The 20,117-nt window shown below is 42.2% G+C and overlaps 1 protein-coding gene across 2 annotated transcripts in view; it reads right to left on the bottom strand.

Moving 5' to 3' along the window:
* The window catches only part of cep120 (centrosomal protein 120), a 57,993-nt gene extending 38,377 nt beyond the window's left edge, over positions 1 to 19,616 (bottom strand). Inside the window, exons 1-10 of one of the 2 annotated variants that reach the window (XM_029638653.2) lie at positions 19,068 to 19,616; positions 18,515 to 18,671; positions 18,224 to 18,338; positions 14,033 to 14,177; positions 12,703 to 12,851; positions 10,785 to 10,982; positions 10,361 to 10,585; positions 9,902 to 10,127; positions 9,403 to 9,577; positions 6,178 to 6,327 (exon numbers count right to left, since the gene is read on the bottom strand). In XM_029638653.2, the coding sequence (XP_029494513.1) occupies positions 6,178 to 6,327; positions 9,403 to 9,577; positions 9,902 to 10,127; positions 10,361 to 10,585; positions 10,785 to 10,982; positions 12,703 to 12,851; positions 14,033 to 14,177; positions 18,224 to 18,338; positions 18,515 to 18,671; positions 19,068 to 19,116 (1,589 nt within the window). In that variant the 5' untranslated portion in view covers positions 19,117 to 19,616. The remainder of the gene's footprint in view (positions 1 to 6,177; positions 6,328 to 9,402; positions 9,578 to 9,901; positions 10,128 to 10,360; positions 10,586 to 10,784; positions 10,983 to 12,702; positions 12,852 to 14,032; positions 14,178 to 18,223; positions 18,339 to 18,514; positions 18,672 to 19,067) is intronic. The other variant, XM_029638652.2, reaches the window with a different exon arrangement.
* Positions 19,617 to 20,117: the final 501 nt, after the last annotated feature.

The following is a 20,117-nucleotide window of genomic DNA, read 5'->3' as shown; positions in this document are numbered from 1 at the left end:
ATCAGAGGTGTGCAGAGGGCTGCCTTAAATCGACATCCACGTCATCGGAGTCCGGGGAACAGTGGGTTAACTGCCTTTCTCAGGGGCAGCTCGGGAATTGGATCCAGCAACCTTTCGTCTATTGGCCCATCAACCCCTACCCGCCAGGCTACCTGCCGCCCAAGCACAGTGGGACTAGAATCTCTGGTGGGCTCCAGGGTGAAGTTTCCCTTTAGTATAGATCTAGAATCAGCTTCACCTCCCACAATTCTAACAACCATTAGTGGAGAAAACTGACCAAAGATGAGCAATTAGGGGCAAATTCACCCCATCTCCTTGTGGCCATACATAGTCTGATTGTCTGAACACACCAGAATGGTGGCCTGATTATTCAGTCATATGTGATTTTGTATAGATAAATCCCTCTTAAAAAGGTGTACATTAATGGGTATTTACAGTGGCTTGGGAAAATATTCAGACCCCTTGACTTTTTCCACATTTTGTTACGTTACAGCCTTATTCTGAAATGTATTAAATATCACACCCCCCCCCCCCTCCCAACCTACAAACAATACCCCATAATGACAAACCAAAACCGGTTAGATTAATTTTGTGCTAATTTAATAAACTTTAAAAAATAAATAAAATAAAAACATTTACAGTATTCAGACCCTTTAGTCAGTACTTTGTTGATGCACCTTTGGAGGCGATTACAGCATCAAGTCTTCTTGGATATAAACCTACAACCTTGGCACACCTGTATTTGGAGAGTTCATCCCATTCTTCACTGCAGATCCTCTCCTGCTCTGTCAGGTTGGTTGGGGAGTGTTGCTGCACAACTATTTTCAGGTCTCTCCAGTGATGTTTGATCAGGTTCAAGTCCGGGCTCAGGCAAGGCCACTCAAGGACATTCAGAGACTAGTCCAGAAGCCACTCCTGAGTTGTCTTGGCTGTGTGCTTAGGGTCGTTTTCCTGCTGGAAGGTTACACTTAGCCCCAGTCGGAGGTCCTGAGCGCTCTGAAACAGGTTTTCATCAAGGATCTCTCTGTACTTTCCTCTATTCATCTTTGCCTCGATCCGGACTAGACGCCCAGTCCCTGCCGCTGAAGAACATCCCCACAGCATGATGCTGCCACCATAATCCTTCACCGTAGTGATGGTGCCAAGTTTCCTCCAGACGTGACACTTGGCATTCAGGTCATCACACCAGAGAATATTGTTGCTCATGGTCTGAGAGTCTTTAGGTGCCTTTTGGCAAACTCCAAGAGAACTGTCTGGGCACTCTACCATAAAAGGCCTAATTGGTAGAGTGCTGCAGAGATGGTTGTCCTTCTGGGAGGTTCTCAAATCTCCAGAGGAACTCTAGAGCTCTGTCAGAGTGACCATCGGGTTCTTGGTCACCTCCCTGAAGGCCCTTCTCCCCCGATTGCTCAGTCTGGCCGGGCGGCCAGCTCTAGGGAGAGACTTGTGGTTCCAAACTATTTCCATTTAAGAATGATGGAGGCCACTGTGTTCTTGGAGACCTTCAATGCTGCAGAAATGTTTTGGTGCCCTTCCCCAGATCTGTGCCTCAACACAATCCTGTCTCGGAGCGCTACGGACAATTCCTCCAACCTAATGGCTTGGTTTTTGCTCTGACATGAACTGTCAACTGTAGGACCTTATATAAAAAGAAGTGTGTGCCTTTCCAAATCATGTCCAATCAATTGAATTTACCACAGGTGGAACTCCAGGTTTGTAGAAACCTCTCAAGGATCAATAGAAACAGAATGCACCTGAGCTCAAGTCTCATAGCAAAGAGTCTGAACACTTATTTAGATAAAGATATCAGTTTCTTTTTAATCCATTTGCAAAAATGTCTAAAAACCTGTTTTCGCTTTGTCATTATGGGTTATTGTGTGTAGATTGCTGCTTATTTTATTTAATCCATTTTAGAATAAGGCTGTAATGTAACAAACTGCAGAAAAGGTTAAGGGGTCTGAGTACTTTCCGAAGGCACTGTAAATCAAAAGAAACCTGGAGTTGTCTTATCTGTACACAACCAAAATGAAACAAGTAGACAACCATCAACTAGCCAGTGTTTCCCAATCCTGGGGCCTCATTTATCAACCGTGCATACTAAATTTAATTTAAAATTCTGGTGCAGGTGGAGATTCTAGGATTTGCTTGCGCAGCAAATGATTGGGATTCATTAATCTGTCGCAGGCAACATATAGGCATGTTTTCAATTATAAATTAGAGCCATAATAGACACGTGTGCTTGTGAACAAGCAACCCCACAACCCCACCTGGAATACACCCTCCATTCACCTTCTGTGGTAGCAAAAATGCTGTGTGATTTGGAAATGTTGGAACTTTGGCCATGACAGTTTCGAAATGGCAAATTTGATCGGAACGTTTAAACATTTCGCAGTGACTGTTAAAAACAAGTGATTTTCTATTCGAACTAGGGATGTTAACGGTTAACAATTCATCAATTAATCATACAAAAGTAAGTGAACACCCCTTCAAAATGGTGAATTCTGCCATTTCTGCCACACCCGTTGCAGGACATGTAGGAGCAACAACTGCTCAGCCGAGAAGTGGTACGCCACACAAGCTCACAGAACGGGACACCGTGTGCTGTAACTCATAAAAATCGCCTGTCCTCGGTTGCAACACTCATTACCGAGATCCAAACTGCCTCTGGAAGCAACGTCAGCACAATAACTGTTCGTCGGGAGCTTCATGAAATGGGTTTCCATGGCTCAAGCAACCGCACACAAGCCTAAGATCACTATGAGCAATGCCAAGCGACGGCTGGAGTGGAAAGCTCACCGCCATTGGACTCTGGAGCAGTGGAAACGCGTTCTCTGGAGGGATGACTCACGCTTCACCATCTGGTAGTCTAATGGACAAATCTGGGTTTGGCGGATGCCAGGAGAACGCTATCTGCCCCAATAAATAGTGGCAACTGTAAAGTTCAGTGGAGGAGGAATAATGGTCTGGGGTTTTTCCATGGTTCAGGCTAGGCCTCTTAGTTCCAGTGAAGAGAAATATTAACGCAACCGCATACATTGACTTTCTAAATGATTCTGTGCTTCCTACAGGATTCTGTCCTTCCACCTGTGTGGCAAAAAAGTTTAGGGAAGGCCCTTTCCTGTTTCAGCATGACAATGCCCCCGTGCACTAAGTGAGGTCCATGCAAAAATGGTTTGTCGAGATCAGTGTGGAAGAACTTGACTGGCCTGCACAAAGCCCTGACCTCAACCCTCATCTAATACCTTTGGGATGAATTGGAACGCCGACTGCGAGCCAGGCAAATCGCCCAACATCAGTGCCTGACCTCACAAATGCTTGTGGCTGAATGGAAGCAAGTTCCTGCAGCAATATTCCAACATGTAGTGAAAAGCCTTCCCAGATGAGTGGAGGCTGTTATGGCAAAGGGGGTACCAACTCTATATTAATGCCCATGATTTTGGAATCAGATGTTTGACAAGCAGGTGTCCACATAGACTTTATGAAGAAAAGTATCTTATTTATCATAATGAGGAATGTCTTAACTTGCTTCAAAGTAGCCTAGCCAAAATCCATAAATAATTGGAGGAAATTATTGTTGCTATTAGATTACCTCTACATTTGAGATTTTCATCTCTGTCACATATGGAACCGCTCGCATTAGGTGTGCTGTTTACAATAGTTTTTTCAAATTTTTTCCCCCTTTAACTCTTTATTAGCTGCTTCATTACAGCAGTTACATGTTCAATAATAGGTTATAGCCTTTTGACTGAGACGATGCTATGTTCATCAATAGATGATTATGTTTATCTCCTGTCTTGGTTTTGGCTCTGAGATCAAATAGGAGAGTGACATCAGCCTATCGAACAGCAATACTGTAGCCAACCCAAAACGTAAAATAGGTTACCAGTCTATTTACTTTCGAGCACGCTTGGATATTGAATGAGCGAGATGGAAAAATGGTCGCTCGTCAGACGTGGCAGGGCTTGCGAGCTGCCCAGTGACACGAGTCTACCAGACGAGCTAAATTACTTCTATGCTTGTTTCAAGGCAAGTAACATTGAAGCATGCATGAGTCCATCAGCTTTTCCGGACGACTGAGTGTAAGCCGATGTAAGACCTTTAAACAGGTCAACATTCACAAGGCCAGACGGATTACTAGGACGTGTACACCGAGCAAGTGCTGACCAACTGGCAAGTGTCTTCACTGACATTTTCAAACACTCCTTGACTGAGTCTGTAATACCAATGTTTCAAGCAGACCACCACTCTCTCAGATACCCAAGAACACTAAGGTAAACTGCCTAAATTACTACTGACATGTAGCACTCACATCTGTAGCCATGAAGTGTTTTGAAAGGCTGGTCATGGTTCACAACACCATTACCCCAGAGACCATAGACCCACTCCAATTTGCATACCGCCCCAACAGATCCACAGATGATGCAATCTCTATTGCACTCCACACGACCCTTTCCAACTTGGACAAAAGGAACACCAATGTGAGATTGCTATTCATTGACTACAGCTCAGAGTTCAACACCATTGTGCCCTCAAAGCTCATCACTAACCTAAGGACCCTGAGACTAAACACCTCCCTCTGCAACTGGATCCTGGACTTCCTGATGGTCTGGGTAGGTAACATATCCACCAGGGTGATCCTCAACACGGGGGACCCTCAGGGGTGCGTGCTCAGTCCCCTCCTGTACTTCCTGTTCACTCATGAATGCATGGCCACGCACAAATCCAACACCATCATCAACTTTGCCGATGACACCAACGATGAGACCGCCTATAGGGAGGTTAGAGACCTGGCCGTGTGGTGCCAGGACAACAACCTCTCCCTCAACGTGATAAAGGAGATGATTGAGGACTACAGAAAAAGGAGGACCGAGCATGCCACCATTCTCATCGACGGGGCTGCAGTGGAACTACCATGGTCTAAACATACTAAGACAGTCGTGAAGAAGGCACGACAAAACCTATTCCCCCTCAGGAGACTGAAAAGATTTGGCATGGGCCCTCAGATCCTCAAAGGTTCTACAGCTGCACCATCGAGAGCATCTGGTTGTACACACTACCCTCTGCAGTTCCTTGAGGCCGAGCAGTTGCCATACTGCCTGGTATGGCAACTGCTCGGCCTCAAGGAACTGCAGAGGGTAGTGTGTACGGCCCAGTACATTACTGGGGCCAAGCTTCCTGCCATCCAGGACCTCTATACCAGGTGGTGTCAGAGGAAGGCCCTAAAAATGGTCAAACACCCCAGCCACCCTAGTCATAGACTGTTCTCACTGATACCGCACGGCAAGCAGTACCGGAGTGTCAAGTCTAGGTCTAGGCTTCTACCCCAAAGCCATAAGACTCCAGCTAATCAAAATGGCTACCCAGACCCCTCTTTTACGCTGCCGCTACTCTGTTATTATCTATGCATAGTCACTTCAATAATTCTACCTACATGTACATATTACCTCAAATACCTTGAGTAACCGGTGCCCCCACACATTGACTCTGTACCGGTAACCCCTGTATATAGCCTCGCCATTGTTATTTTACTGATGCAGTTTAATGATTTATTTAGCGATGGCTAAATGGTAGCATCATTGGCTATTGAATGAGCAATGGCTAAATGATAGCCTAATATTTGTTGTGTAGCGGGAATAAACCAGCCCTGCAATATGATTATGATTTAGGCCTAGATAATACAAGTAAAAGAAACATATTAGACAACATGCTGCTATGCAATCTCCTTACCAATGGCAAATGCATCCGTTAACATCATTATAATTCAAAGGCATCAAACACATACATTACCCCCAAAATAATAATATTTGCATGCAATACAATTGATCAACCACTACTAACAGGCCTGAGCTGTACATGGAGATACACACACTTTCCTCAAGTTCAAAATATATAAATACCACCCTTTGTGGAAACGCAAGGTTTAGAGTGTGTTTTTGTGTGCACGCACCTTTGATAAATTAGGCCCCTGGTCCTGGGGACCCTAAGGAGTGCACATTTTAGATTTTGCCCTAACACTAACACACTTGATTCAACTAACCAACTAATCAAGCAATTGATTCGATTCTGGATTTGTTAGTGCTAGGTCAAAAACACCCCTTTGGCACAATGAAAAAAGTAGGCACAACAAGCCCCTAAAAGTGCATGCTTCACGTATTCCTCTAGAATGTGAAAAGACACCTGAGGAAGGTGTCCTGGACTTGGTGAGGTAGAGCGGCAAAATCAAAGGCACAGTACGACTGGGGCAGGAACACCTCCATGTTCCTCTTCACCTCCACTGGGGGGTTGGTCATGATGGGGGCGGCACTCCCGAAAAACTGGTATGCATACCTGAAACGAGAGAAAATACTTGGGTCTTTCCACGAAAAAAAAAAAACTGCCTTTTGCGTCCCTTTGATATTTGAAGTAGAAATTGTGTAACAATATAGATTTTAAAAGCCTGTTATATTAAAAAAAGGTGCAATTTGCAGAAATCACTCCGCCATTTCCTGGTTGCTAAAATTCTAATAGCATACCTAATTTCAGTTTATGTGACAAAGCAAGCAAGTGTAGAGAATAATTTTACGATTTAAACTGCTGTGGAAAAATCTTATCAATAACCGAAAATATTGTGTTTTCAGCTGGTGTACAAAACCGAAAGTAAAAGGAAAAACTAAACTTAAGAATGGGAAGCACAGAAAGAGCACACATAGAACAGATCTACCACTTCTTAGACTTGCTTTCAGAGAGAATGACAGATCTATAACTGTCTACGTTAATTTGGGCAGGGTTGCCCAAAAAGTTAAATACTGCAGCTTTAAATGAAGTTCCCTTTAAAATAGACCACATGGAGATTTCAATAGATCCGATTTTTAATATGGCAGTGTTTTCCATTAGCGCCAACTGTCGGCTAAATCAGCCGGTTAGAGACAAATTTTCCGCCTGCTATTTTCCCCCACTTCAAATTAACCAGGCTACTTTTTATTTAAAAAAAGATTGAATTCACCAATACGTCGAGCCCTCTCCCGCTAGAATGAATGATGTGCATCTTCTAGTGATCTATTGATGAGACAGGCATTCGCATGTCAGTCACAAAGCAAATGATGACAGGGGAATGCAGTCTGCCGTCTGTCCCGCCTCCCAGGACAATTTGTATGTGCTGTGGTTGGTTGAAATCGTTATTTCATTACAGGGAGAGCATTTGTGGTAACGATGAGTCGAAATCCACTTAGCCACGCAGAGTCGTGGTGCATAAGCTATTTGTTGTGCTTTGCTTGACAACAAGTTTATAAAAGGTGACGAACTGACTGAATAAAGTCAATCTTTGCCATTCATCAATCATGCCTCTTGGCTATACAGTGCCTTCAGAAAGTATTCATACCCCTTGACTTATTCCACATTTTGTGGTGTTACATTCAAAATTGATTAAATAGGTGAGGGAGGAGGTTCATCTACACACAATACCCCATAATGACAAAGCGAAAACATGTTTTTCGAAATGTTTGGCAATTTATTAAAAATTAAATACAGAAATATCTAATTTACAGAAGTATTCACACGATAGTCAATATTTTGTAGAAGCACTTTGGCAGCGATTACAGCTGTGAGTCTTTCTGGGTACATTTCTAAGAGCTTTCCACACCTGGATTGTGCAACATTTGCCCATTAATGTTTTCAAAATTCTTCAAGCTGTCAAATTGGTGGTTGATCATTGCTAGGACAAACATTTTCAGGTCTGGCCATATATATTCACATAGATTTAAATCAAAACTAACATTCACTGTCTTCTTGGTAAGCAACTCCAGTGTTGTTTTGGCCTTGTGTCTTAGGTTATTGTCCTGCTAATCTCCCAGTGCCAGTGGAAAGCAAACTGAACCAGGTTTTCCTCTAGGATTTTGCCTGTGCTTAGCTCCATTATGTTGTTTTTTTTATCCTGGAGAAGTCCCCAGTCCTTAATGATTACAAGCATATGAATAAACATGAAGCAGCCACCACTATGCTTGTATTGGATTTGCCCCAAACATAACACTTTCTATTCAGGACAAAAAGTTAATTGCTTTGCCACCATTTTTGCAGCATTACTTTAGTGGCTTAGTGTTTGTTTTGGAATATTTTATTCTGTACAGGCTTCCTTCTTTTCACTCTGTCAATTAGGTAAGTATTGTGAAGTAACTACAATGTCCTATAACTCTAAATGTTCTAATGTCACCATTGGCATCATAGTGAAATCCCGAGCGGTTTCCTTCCTCTCCGGCAACTAAGTTAGAAAGGACGCCTGTATCTTTGTAGTGATACACCATCCAAAGTGTAATTAATAACTTCACCATGCTCAAAGGGATATTTAATGTCTTCTTTTTTTTATCAATAGGTGCCCTTCTTTGAGGCATTGGAAAACCTCCCTGGTCTTTGTGGGTGAATCTGTGTTTGAAATTCACTGCTTGACTGAAGGACCTTACATATAATTGTATGTGTGGGGTACAGAGATGAGGTAGTCATTCAAAAATCATGTTAAACACTACTATTGTACGAGTCCATCCATGCACCTTGTTATGTGACTTGTTAAGCAAATGTTTACGCCTGAACTTATTTAGGCTTGCCATAACAAAGGGGTTGAATAATTGACTGAATGCAGAGCTTTTCATTTGTAAAAATAAATAAATAAATAAATAAATAAATATATATATGAATTTCTAAAAACAATTCCACTTTTGGCATTATGGAACATTCGATGTAGATCAGTGACAAAAAAATATATTAAATTTAATCCATTTTAAATTCAGGCTGTAACATAACAAAATGTGGAAAAAGTCAAGGGGTGTGAATACTTTCTGAAAGAACTGTATTACGCCATTGAGCACGTTCGGATTGGCTAGTGAGGGGCCAAGCCTCGACATACCCACAACTTGTTAATTCATCAAAACCCAGCTCATTCACCGCCAGCTACTGTGCCCATAATTCCAGTTGTGAAAATAGCAAAAATATTTGACGCACCCCTGAACCTATAACGCTACCACCAGCGCTAAGATTTACCGTTGCTGTAGGGCTTGTTAAAATAGAGGCCAGAATGTAAACATTTTGTGAAAGCAAACGTTTCTTTGACCAAAAGGCAACGAATTGCTGGAATAACCCACATGGTAACGTGGCTTACATTTTGTGGTATGAAAGAATGATTGGAGGAATGGAATGTACATTTTCGAGCTGAATCAAAGTTGACACTTCAAGAAAAATAAAGAGATAAAACGAGACCTCAAATGTGCCAAGAAGGGGGGAATAACTGGACTAAGCCAAAGGCTTGTTAAAGGAATTCTACACAAATATATTTTAGTCCACTGTTAATACAATGTTAGAAAATTGTGCATTTCAGCAGTCAAGTTTTCAGGATACAGCATTTTCAGTACAGAGCAAAAACTGTGATGATCACTCTACCGGAGTGTGCAGCTGACAGGGAAGCCCAGGTTTATGTTGCGGACACTGCGCAGGTCCATGGAGAAACAGTAGTGATGTGCCGAGGAGGGGATGGCTATCTTTGGTGCAGAGACGCTGACCGAGGACAGGCCTCCTTCAGGCTCGTCCTCCACCTGGCACGGGGCAAGGACCGAACCTGGAGGCCCGAGTCAGACAGAAACAACCACAGACATGTTAGTGCTTTTCATCCTGGCTTTCTTGTTCAGAGGCTTTTCAAATGGACTAATTCTTGGGCTTAACTGAGGGCTAAGAAAAATGCTGTGCGAAAAGCCTTTAGAGGAAGTGTGGTCGGTGTGCCTACTGTGTTGTTCCCCAAAAGTGGAACTAAAGAGGTCAGGTTTTACTGCCAAACCCTTGAGATGGGGCGCATGTGTTGCGTCTCCCAGAGATTTAACTTTAGGACCAATGGAATGGTCTAAAATGTCCAAATGAATGTGAATGAGCCCACTCAAACACCTACCAGTTGGGAGAGGTTGAGCCTGCAAGGCAGCTTCTACCTGCAGGCTGTTAGCCTCACTTTCTGTGAGGGGGTTGGGAGGGGACGTGGGAGACTTAATGGGGGACTTTATGCCAGGTGAGGGAGTTCGGGGCCACTTTTCAGCAGGGGGAGATGGAGGGAGGACGTGCTCCACAGTCCCGGTCTTCAGTGGAATCAGAGGACCATCTCCCTCTGCATTAGCTCCCACCTACCAACACACAGAGAGAGACAGAGAGAACCCACCTCTGTCAAAGTTCCTCCTGTCATTTGTCAAGTGTTCCTCCTGTCATTTGCAATGATGCAAAATCGAGACAACCAACATCAGAGACAGTAACCAAGTAATTGAGCCCTACAGCAGTAGGGTATTAAACATTCTATTACATCAGATCAGTAGGTTAGTAACAGTGATTAGCTCAATGTGTCAGGTAGGCCTTTCTTTACTGGAGTAGTGAGAGCCTCTCTCCTGAGTGTGACGGACACCCCCACAGTGGGCTGCAGATCCATGGGGACAGGAGGCAAGCTTTGCTTGGCTCGGTTAGGAGGCTGGAGAATGAAGGCCCCCTCCACTGTGGCCACCTGCTTCTCCAGGTCCACACTGCTCTTAGCCAGGCCAGCTAGGGAGACCTCTGTGCTGCCAAGGGAGTGGTTCCCACAGCAGAGGTGGACCTGTGACAAAACATACACAGAGACGATTATGAAACACTAGTGTAACGGACTTTTTTGCAATATTTCTGTCACCATTTCATGGGAATCATGTTATATCTGATTAAAAATCAAATGATAATAAACAGACTTTGTTGACTCTCCAGCAAAGCAACTACTTGCGTCACGTTAGCACGTGAGAGCATGACAGACAGCACAGCACCTGAAGACTGGGCTGCAGGCTGAGAAAGGCCAGTAGAACCGGATCACTGCTGCGGATTCGGACCGAGGCCCTCTCTGGCTCAAAGCTGGGGCTAATCAGGTTTTGGAAAGGTTCACTGGTGATGTCGTTACCCAGCAGGGTATAATAGAAGAAAAACTCAGACCCTTCACCGACCAGCTTCATCGTACTGGGAATCAACTGAAACACACAAGCAAACAAATCACTGTCAATGCACACCTGCAATACCGGAATGAACTACAGAATACATATTTAAATCTAGCTGCGAGCAGCAATGAACGGTGTTCACAGGATGACAAAGGACAAGATCAGTTGGATAACAAAGCAAGCACAATCATTTAGGAACTATCTTCCTTTATATACAATCAGTGAAAGCATTACCATGTTTATCCCTTAATACCAAGTGATAACAGATGACGCAAGTCAAGTTTAGACTAGTGCTGTAGGTTGGTTGTTTGAATGCAGCAGGCAATCCTTCGTAAAGACATTACTTATCGTTTATATACAAATTCTGGGGTCAAGTTTGACTAATGTTTATGTTAATATTTTCAGCATTAGTGTACATTGCGGTCATCTTTGAATCCTCAGTGTTTTCCACAAGTATATAGAGTAGCAGAAGGTGGTAGCCTATTTTTATTTAACTAGGCGAGTCAGTTATTTTACAATGACGGCATACCAAAGCCAGACCCTCCCCTAACCCGGACGACGCTAGGCCAATTGTGCGCCGCCCTATGGGACTACCGATCACGGCCGGTTGTGATACAGCCCGGGATCAAAGCAGGGTATGTAGTTATGCTTCTAGCACTGATGCAGTGCCTTAGGACCGCTGCACCACTCGAGAGCCTAGTCTAGTCTTCATGGCCCTCTTCATACTTTATCGAGGCATTGACAATGTATGCAAATATCGCCCCAAGGCTGTCAGCTCAAGAGGGTAAAACAGAAAAAAGCACATAACCTTATTTTTCAAGATAACGTGGGCTTCCATTTAACCATTTGTTTCAGGTTTTCGCTCTCAAAATCACACTAATTTTTTTTTACAGAAAACCAAAAATTATGATCCAAGTGCACAATACTTAAACCACATCAGTAGACCGCTTTTGAGGTCTGGAAGAAATCTGAGAAATGCTGATATTTGGGTGTAGTTACCCTTTAATTCACACCTAGCAAGAGGCTGCTGTTTAGCAGTGCTTATAGCACACATTATAGTAGAATTTGCTAAACAAATACCCACCGGATTGATAAAAATAATCATAAAATTGTGCCAGGGAAGCATTAGGCAACTTTGAAGTTAACGTTTAATTGAAAAAGGTCTTTGGGAAAGCAAGAAGACTTTTCATGAACATTTCACACAAAACACACACATATATATATATATATATATATATATATATATATACACACACACTATTCTGGTGACACGATCATCGTTGCTTGGCTGCTGTTAGACCAAAGAAATTATCTTGCTCTTTGTCAATAATAATATCATCATCATTATTATTGTGTAGGCTATACATGTGCTATAGCCAACAGCACGTAGATACCACTGGTGGTTAGAGCGCACATGCCAATACCAGAGCGGGCACACTCGGTCTATAAAGCAACATTTTTTGTGAGAAACCATCAGTAGTTGAAAATGTGACGGAAACCTATTTAAACTTGTATTTTTTATTTGATACATGGGAATTTAACCACAAAATGTATTTTTATGTGCACTACACCATCACGCACAGCAACAAGTAAATTTGATGGAAACATCTCTGGTGGGAAAAAGTGCATACTGTTTTTATGCGGATTATAGAATATCTACATGAAAATCTGTTGCCAACTGGATGGAAACCTAGCTATTGAAAAGTAACTACTACATATATGTTTACACAATGCTTGTGAAGAAGCACTTTACCTGTTCAAGCTTGGTAGCAAAGGCCACGGTAACAGACAAAACAAACAAGTCAGTGCAATAATCTTGATGTCCAATCTGGTGATATCCTTCATCCTCTTTCAGAACAGCCTCTAGTTTCTCTGGCAAAAGGTTACTCAACACAGGAGAACCTACAAAAACAGGTGACAGTTGTTAAAACACCAAATATAGCCTAATCTCCCAAACGTGTTCAAGTAATATATTATAACTTATCTACAGTGTCTTGCAAAAGTATTCATCCCCCTAGGCATTTTTCCTATTTTGTTGCATCACAATCTAAATACATGTTTATAGCTTTAAATAGATTTTTTACTTAATGTAATGGACATACCTCACCAATTTGGACTATTTTGTGTGAAATGGAAAAAACGTGTTCCAAAAAATAAAAAAAACTCAAGTGGTGCGTGCATGTATTCACCCTCTTTGCTATGACGCTCCTAAATAAGATCTGGTGCAACCAATTACCTTCAGAAGTCACAATTAGTTAAATAAAAAGTCCACCTGTGTGCAATCTAAGTGTCACATGATCTCAGTAGGTATATACACACACCTGTTCTGAAAGGCCACATTCTGTAACACCAGTAAGCGGCAACATGAAGACCAAGGAGCTCTCCAAACAGGTCAGGGACAAGGTGGAGATCCAGGGAAATTCTTGATGGAAACCTGTTTCAGTCTTCCACAGATATGAGACTAGGACAGAGGTTCACCTTCCAGTAGGACATTGACCCTAAGCATACTGCTAAAGCAACACTTGAGTGGTTTAAGGAGAAACATTTAAATGTCTTGGAATGGCCTAGTCAAAGCCCAGACTTCAATCCAATTGAGAATCTGTGGTAGGACTTAAAGATTGTTGTACACCAGCAGAACCCATCCTACTTCAAGGAACTGGAACAGATTTGCCTTGAAGAATGGGCAAAAATCCCAGTGGCTAGATGTGCCAAGCTTATAGAGACATACCCCAAGAAATTTGCAGCTGTAATTTCTGCATAAGGTGGGGTGTATAGTTATGCAAGTTCTGTTTTTTTGTCTTATTTCTATAATATTTTACATCTTCAAAGTGGTAGGCCTGTTGTGTAAATCAAATGATGATTAAAAAAAATCCATTTTAATTCCAGGTTGTAAGGCAACAAAATAGGAAAAATGCCAAGGTGGGGTGAATACTTTTGCAAGGCACCATCTCAAATTTGTGCATCCCAAATGGCACCCAATTCCCTATATAGTGCTCTTCATTTGATGAGAGTCCTTTGACCAGAGTGCACCATGTAGGGAAAAGGGTGTCATTTGGGACACATCCTATGAAGACACTCCTCACCTTGTCTTGGTGGTGCTTTTTTGGCCTTGAATCGTTCTAGTGACAACTCTGTTTGTTTGGTGTCATTCTCCAGTGCAATGGTGAGCAGAATGGCTGGCTTCAACTTGGTGTACTTGCTGCTTAGTAAGGGATACCATTTAGGAGCCTTGGGGACACAATGAAACAAGTCTCATCAGATACATTTGTATGTACAGGAATTTGACTGGGTGAAATTGTGCTGGCACAAAAAAACAAAAAGAGACGCACAGTACCAGTCAAAAGTTTGGATACATTGTAGAATAGTGAATACATCAAAACTATGAAATAACACATGGAATCGCGTAGTAACCGAAAGCGTTAAATCAATATATTTTAGATTATTCAAAGTAGCCATCCTTTGCCTTGATGACAGCTTTGCACTCTTGGCATTCTCTCAACCAGCTTCACCTGGAATACTTTTCCAACAGTCTTGAAGGAGTTCCCACATATGCTGAGCAATTTTTGGCTGCTTTTCCTTCACTCCGCGGTACAACTCATCCCAAACCATCTCAAATTGGTGATGGTGGAGGCCAGGTCATCTGATGCAGCACTCCATCACTCTTCTTCTTGGTCAAAAAGCCCTTACACAGCCTGGAGGTGTTTTGGGTCATTGTCATGTTGAAAAACAAATAGTCTCACTAAGCCCAAACCAGATGGGATGGAGTATCGCTGCAGAATACTGTGGTAGCCATGCTGGTTAAGTGTGCCTTGAACTCTAAATAAATCAGTGTCACTAGCAAAGGACAACCACATTTCCATGCTTCAAGGTGGGAACCACACAAACGGAAATAATCTGTTCATCTACTTTGCGTCTCACAAAGACACAGCGGTTGGAACCAAAAATCTCAAATTTGGACTCCAGGCCAAAGGACAGATTTCAACCAGTCTAATGTCCATTGCGTGTGTTTCTTGGTCCAAGCAAGTCTCTTCTTATTAGTGTCCTTTAGTAGTGGTTTCTCTGCAGCAATTCAACCATGAAGGCCTGACTCACGCAGTCCCCCCTGAACAGTTGATGTTGACATGTGTCTGTTACTTGAACTCTGTCAAGCATTTACTTGGGCTGCAATTTGAGGTGCAGTTAAATCTAATGAACTGTGGGTCTTCCTTTCCTGTGGCAGTCCTCATTAGAGCCAGTGTCATAATAGCGCTTGATGGTTTTTGTGACTGCACTTGAAGAAACGTTCAAAGTTCTTGACATTTTCTGGATTGACGGAGCTTCATGTCTTAAAGTAATGGACTGTCATTTCTCTTTGCTTATTTTAGCAGTTCTTGCCATAATATGGACTTAACCCTATTTGGGAAATGACAATCTTCTGTATACCACTCCTACCTTGTCACAACTGATTGACTCCAAAGCATTGAGGAAAGAAATTCCACAAATTAACTTAACAAGGCACACCTGTTAATTGAAATGCATTCCAGGTGACTACCTCATGAAGCTGGTTGAGAAAATGCCAAGAGTGTGCAAAGCTGTCCTCAAGGCAAAGAATATAAAACATTGATGTTTAACACTTTTTGGGTTACTACACAATTCCATATGTGTGTTATTTCATGGTTGATGTCTTCACTATTATTCTACAATGTATAAAATAGTACCAACAAAAAAAATTGACTGGTACTGTACATCTCACACACACAGTGCAGTTAGGAAAGTATTCAGACCCCTCAACTTTTTCCACATTTTAGAATAAGGCTATAATGTATTAAATAAAACATTTCTCAGCAATCTACACACAATACCCCACTATGACAAAGCGAAAACAGGTTAAAACAATTTTGAAGATGTAATTTAAAAAATAAATAAAAATCTTAACACAAGTATTCAGATTATTTGCTATGAGACACAAAATTGAGCTCAGGTGCATCCTGTTTCCATTGATCATCCTTGAGAGGTTTCTACAACTTGATTGAAGTCCACCTGTGGTGTAATCAATTAATTGGACTTGATTTGGAAAGGTACACACAGCTCTATATAAAAAGGTCACACAGTTGGCAGTGCAGGTCAGAGAAAAAAAAAACAGGCCACGAGGTCGAAGGAATTGTCCATAGAGCTCAGAGAAAGGATTGTGTCGAGGCACAGATCTGGGGAAGGGTACCAAAAATGTTTTGGCTGAATTGAAGGTCCCCAAGAACAAAGTGACCATCATCCTTAAATGGAAAGAGTTTGCTCTGAGCAATCCAGGGAGAAGGACCTTGGTCAGGGAGGTAACCAAGAACCCAATGGTCACTCTGACAGAGCTCCAGAGTTCCTCTGTGGAGATGGGAGAACCTTCCAGAAGGACAACCATATCTGCACCACTCCATTAAATCAGGCCTCCATGGTAGAGTGGCCAAACAGAAGCCACTCCTCAGTGGCTGGTCTCCCAGTCCCTTGTTGTCGTTATAGGACTTTATCTCTATACCAATTGTATTTCATATACCTTTGACTATTGGATGTTCTAATAGTACTTTAGTATTGCCAGCCTAATCTCGGGAGTTGATAGGCTTGAAGTCATAAACAGCGCAATGCTTGAAGCACAGCAAAGAGCTGCTGGCAAATGCAGGAAATTGCTGTTTGAATGAATGCTTTCCGAGCCTGCTGCTGCCTACCACAGCTCAGTCAGACTGTTCGATCAAATCATAGACTTAATTATAATATAATAACACACAGAAATACGAGCCTTGGGTCATTAATATGGTCAAAACCGGAAACTATCATTTCAAAATCAAAACGTTTATTCTTCCAGTGAAATACGGGTGGCATCCCTAAGTCTAAATATTGCTGTTACATTGCACAACTTTCAATGTCATAATTATGTACAATTCTGGCAAATTAATTACGGTCTTTGTTAGGAAGAATTGATCTTCACACAGTTCGCAACGAGCCAGGCGGCCCAAACTGCTGCATTTACCCTGACTCTGCTTGCACAGAATGCAAGAGAAGTGACAATTTCCCTAGTTAAAATAAATTAATGTTAACAGGCAATATTAACTAAATATGCAGGTTTAAAAATATATACTTGTGTATTGATTTTAAGAAAGGCATTGAGGTTTATGGTTAGGTACACAATGGTGCAAAGACAGTGCTTTTTCCGTGGATGCGCTTGTTAAATCACCCGTTTGACGAAGTAGGCTTTGATTCAATGATAAATGAACAGGCACCGCATAGATTATATTCAACGCTGGACAATCTAGATAAATAGTAATATCATCAACCATGTGTAGTAAACTAGTATTATGTTAATTGTTTTTTATAAGATAAGTTTAATGCTAGCTAGCACCTTAGCTCCTTGTTGCACTCGCATAACAGGTAGTCAGCCTGCCACGCAGTCTCCTCGTGGAGTGCAATGTAATGTAACCGGCCACAATCGGTGTCCAAAAATCGGTGTCCAAAAATGATTACCGATTGTTATGAAAACTTGAAATCGGCCCCAATTAACCAGCCATTCCGATGAATCGGTCTACCTCTACTATAGAGGGTACGGAGCACAGCCCAGTATATAACTAAGGCCGAGCTCCCTGTCATCCAGGACCTCTACACCAGGTGGTGTCAGATGAAGGCCAAAAAAAAGTGTCCAAGAATCCAGTCACCCAAGCTACCGCACGACAAGCTGTACCAGTGCACAAAGTCTGGAACCAACAGGACCCTGAAAAGCTTCTAGCCTCAAGCCATAAGACTACTAAACAAGACTGCTAAATAGCTAATCAAATGGCTACCTGGACTTACCGTCTTTTGCACTGACTAGGAACACACACTGGACTCTACCCACAGACTCACATCCCAACACATATGCATACTGACGCCATACACACACCACATACACTGCTCTTGTCTATTATTGATCCTGTTGCCTACTCACTTACCCCATACCTATAGCTACCTCAATTACCTTTTACCCCTACACATCGACTCGGTACTGGTACTCCCTGTGTACAGCCATGTTACATTTACTCGTTATTGTCTGTGTATTTAGTCACCATTTCTATTTATTCAACTCTGCATAGTTGGAAAAGGACCCATAAGTAGGCATTTCACTGTTAGTCTACACCTGTTGTTGACGAAGCATGTGACAGATATTATTTGAACTTATCTTCAATGTATGAATCGTAATTAGCAAAAAGTCAGTATCACATTGATAGCTAACATCTTGAATTGCAGAATAGCAATATTCAGAGAACACCGGAGGAGCTCACCTGTTTGATTTCTTGCACAGATCTTAAATCAAGAATAATATATCCAACACACTCTTTCACAGATGTGGTTGTATCAACAGCATAGCACTGTAGTTTGATGGGTGTGCGCTGGAGTCTGGGGGTACAAAACATTGACATTACAATCTTCAGTTGCATGCATGTGTACTAGTAGTAGCCTTGTGCATCAGCAATCAAAGTGCATAACTGCAGGGAAATGAACCATCATGAAAGTAAAATTAAGTAACTGGGCATCAATAGTATCTAGAGAGAAGGTATGTAGTTATGAATGACCTGTGCTGGTGCAAGGTCCTGCGATCAAGTTCCCAGGCCAACTCTGTGCAGAACTGAGGCTGCTCCTTGTGATCAACAGGGTCTGTAGCCAACTGCTCTCCATCAAACTTTGCATGTACTATAAGGTTGTGGCGCTGGCTCTTTGGGAATTGACGACCTGGGTCGAGCAAAAAATATTTCAAACAGACATGTTTGTAGCTTCTATGTGGCATACAAGAATGTGCTTAGCTAAATGTACACCATGGCTAGCCATCTAACCAACCACTTCAATAAGAAGCTTATCAGCTAGCAAAATGAGGCTAGCTAGATTTAACAGTTAACTAGCTGGCGTTAACCAAACATTACCGTATTGTGCTCGCTAACTAAAGTTACAAGATAGCTAACTAGCTAGCTACGTTAACGTTGCAGAAACAAAAGTGAGAAAATTAGCTAGCTAGCTACCAGTATCTTTTGGCTGACGTTAGCTACAATACATACGCTTAGTAAATATTGTAGTACTAATGTTAGATAAATAAAGAAAATACAAGACGGATTGACTTTGACCAAACGTTACCTTCAAGAATGGACACCACGATGAGAAGTTGGTCGGACTTCGATTCCATAATGGCATTTATGTAAGTTAGACTGGCTAGCTAGCTTTCTTTTTTAACAAAGTGTTTCTGGTTGTCTTACTAGACTTATCTAGCAATGGCTGTCAGAAATATGTTTCACCAGGGAGTCTGCCCGTTGCATACCCCGCTTTGTTGTTATTATTTGCCGCCACCCCTTTCGTTCAAAATCGGAAGTGTCGAATGAGACCTCGGGTGTATTCATTACGCCAATTCTGTTGCAAATCGTTTCGTCTGTAGCAACCGTTTACTCCAAACGGAAAACGCGTTGGAACGTTTATATTGGACACATTTAGGTAGGTCCTCCTCTGTTTCGTTACATTTGCAGAATCGCATAAAGCCTCATGTCCAGAAGTTGCAAACTATGTGTTCCGGCTGAAGTCTTATTGTTAATGAAGCAGTCCGCAACGCTGGGTTGGTGATGCTGCGGTGCGTTCTGTATACCGCAAGAATTCCGTATTTTCAACTCGTGCGTTGTTACAAACAGACGTTCATAAAACAGCCAAACCAGCTAACTACAAAGCTAACCACTTTGCTAGATCGTTTAGCTAATTGCCAGCACATATCTTCCACTTTACAGCTAATTATTTCACATTCAACTAACCAGGTAATTCAATCATATTGGTAATGTGTCTCCATGCAACATTTTTAGCATGGAGATCCCGGTAGAATCGACTCTTTGGTCGAACCCAGACACAGGGAAAATGACATTATCAATGCTGCAAACGATTCTGCAGCCTTGCGAGACACATGTGCATCAAGGACGGATATATTCAACTTGTGGACATGAGGCATAAATTAGTTGAAACTAAAATATGCTGCTCCTTCGCTGATTGGTCAGTTCACAGCGCTGGTAAAAGCCTCTTCTGATTGGCTCGCTTCACCAGCCTGTTGAGCCTGAAAGGGAATCCCGCTGGTGGTGCGAAATAGATTTACCTCAAAAATACAATGAGATATATGCAGTGGCGATTTTAGTATGTAAATCTTGGCGGGGC

The sequence above is a fragment of the Oncorhynchus nerka genome, linkage group LG27 (assembly GCF_034236695.1).
Source record: "Oncorhynchus nerka isolate Pitt River linkage group LG27, Oner_Uvic_2.0, whole genome shotgun sequence".
NCBI classification, from domain to species: Eukaryota; Metazoa; Chordata; class Actinopteri; order Salmoniformes; family Salmonidae; genus Oncorhynchus; species Oncorhynchus nerka.
This window is presented reverse-complemented; position numbering and strand designations above follow the sequence as displayed.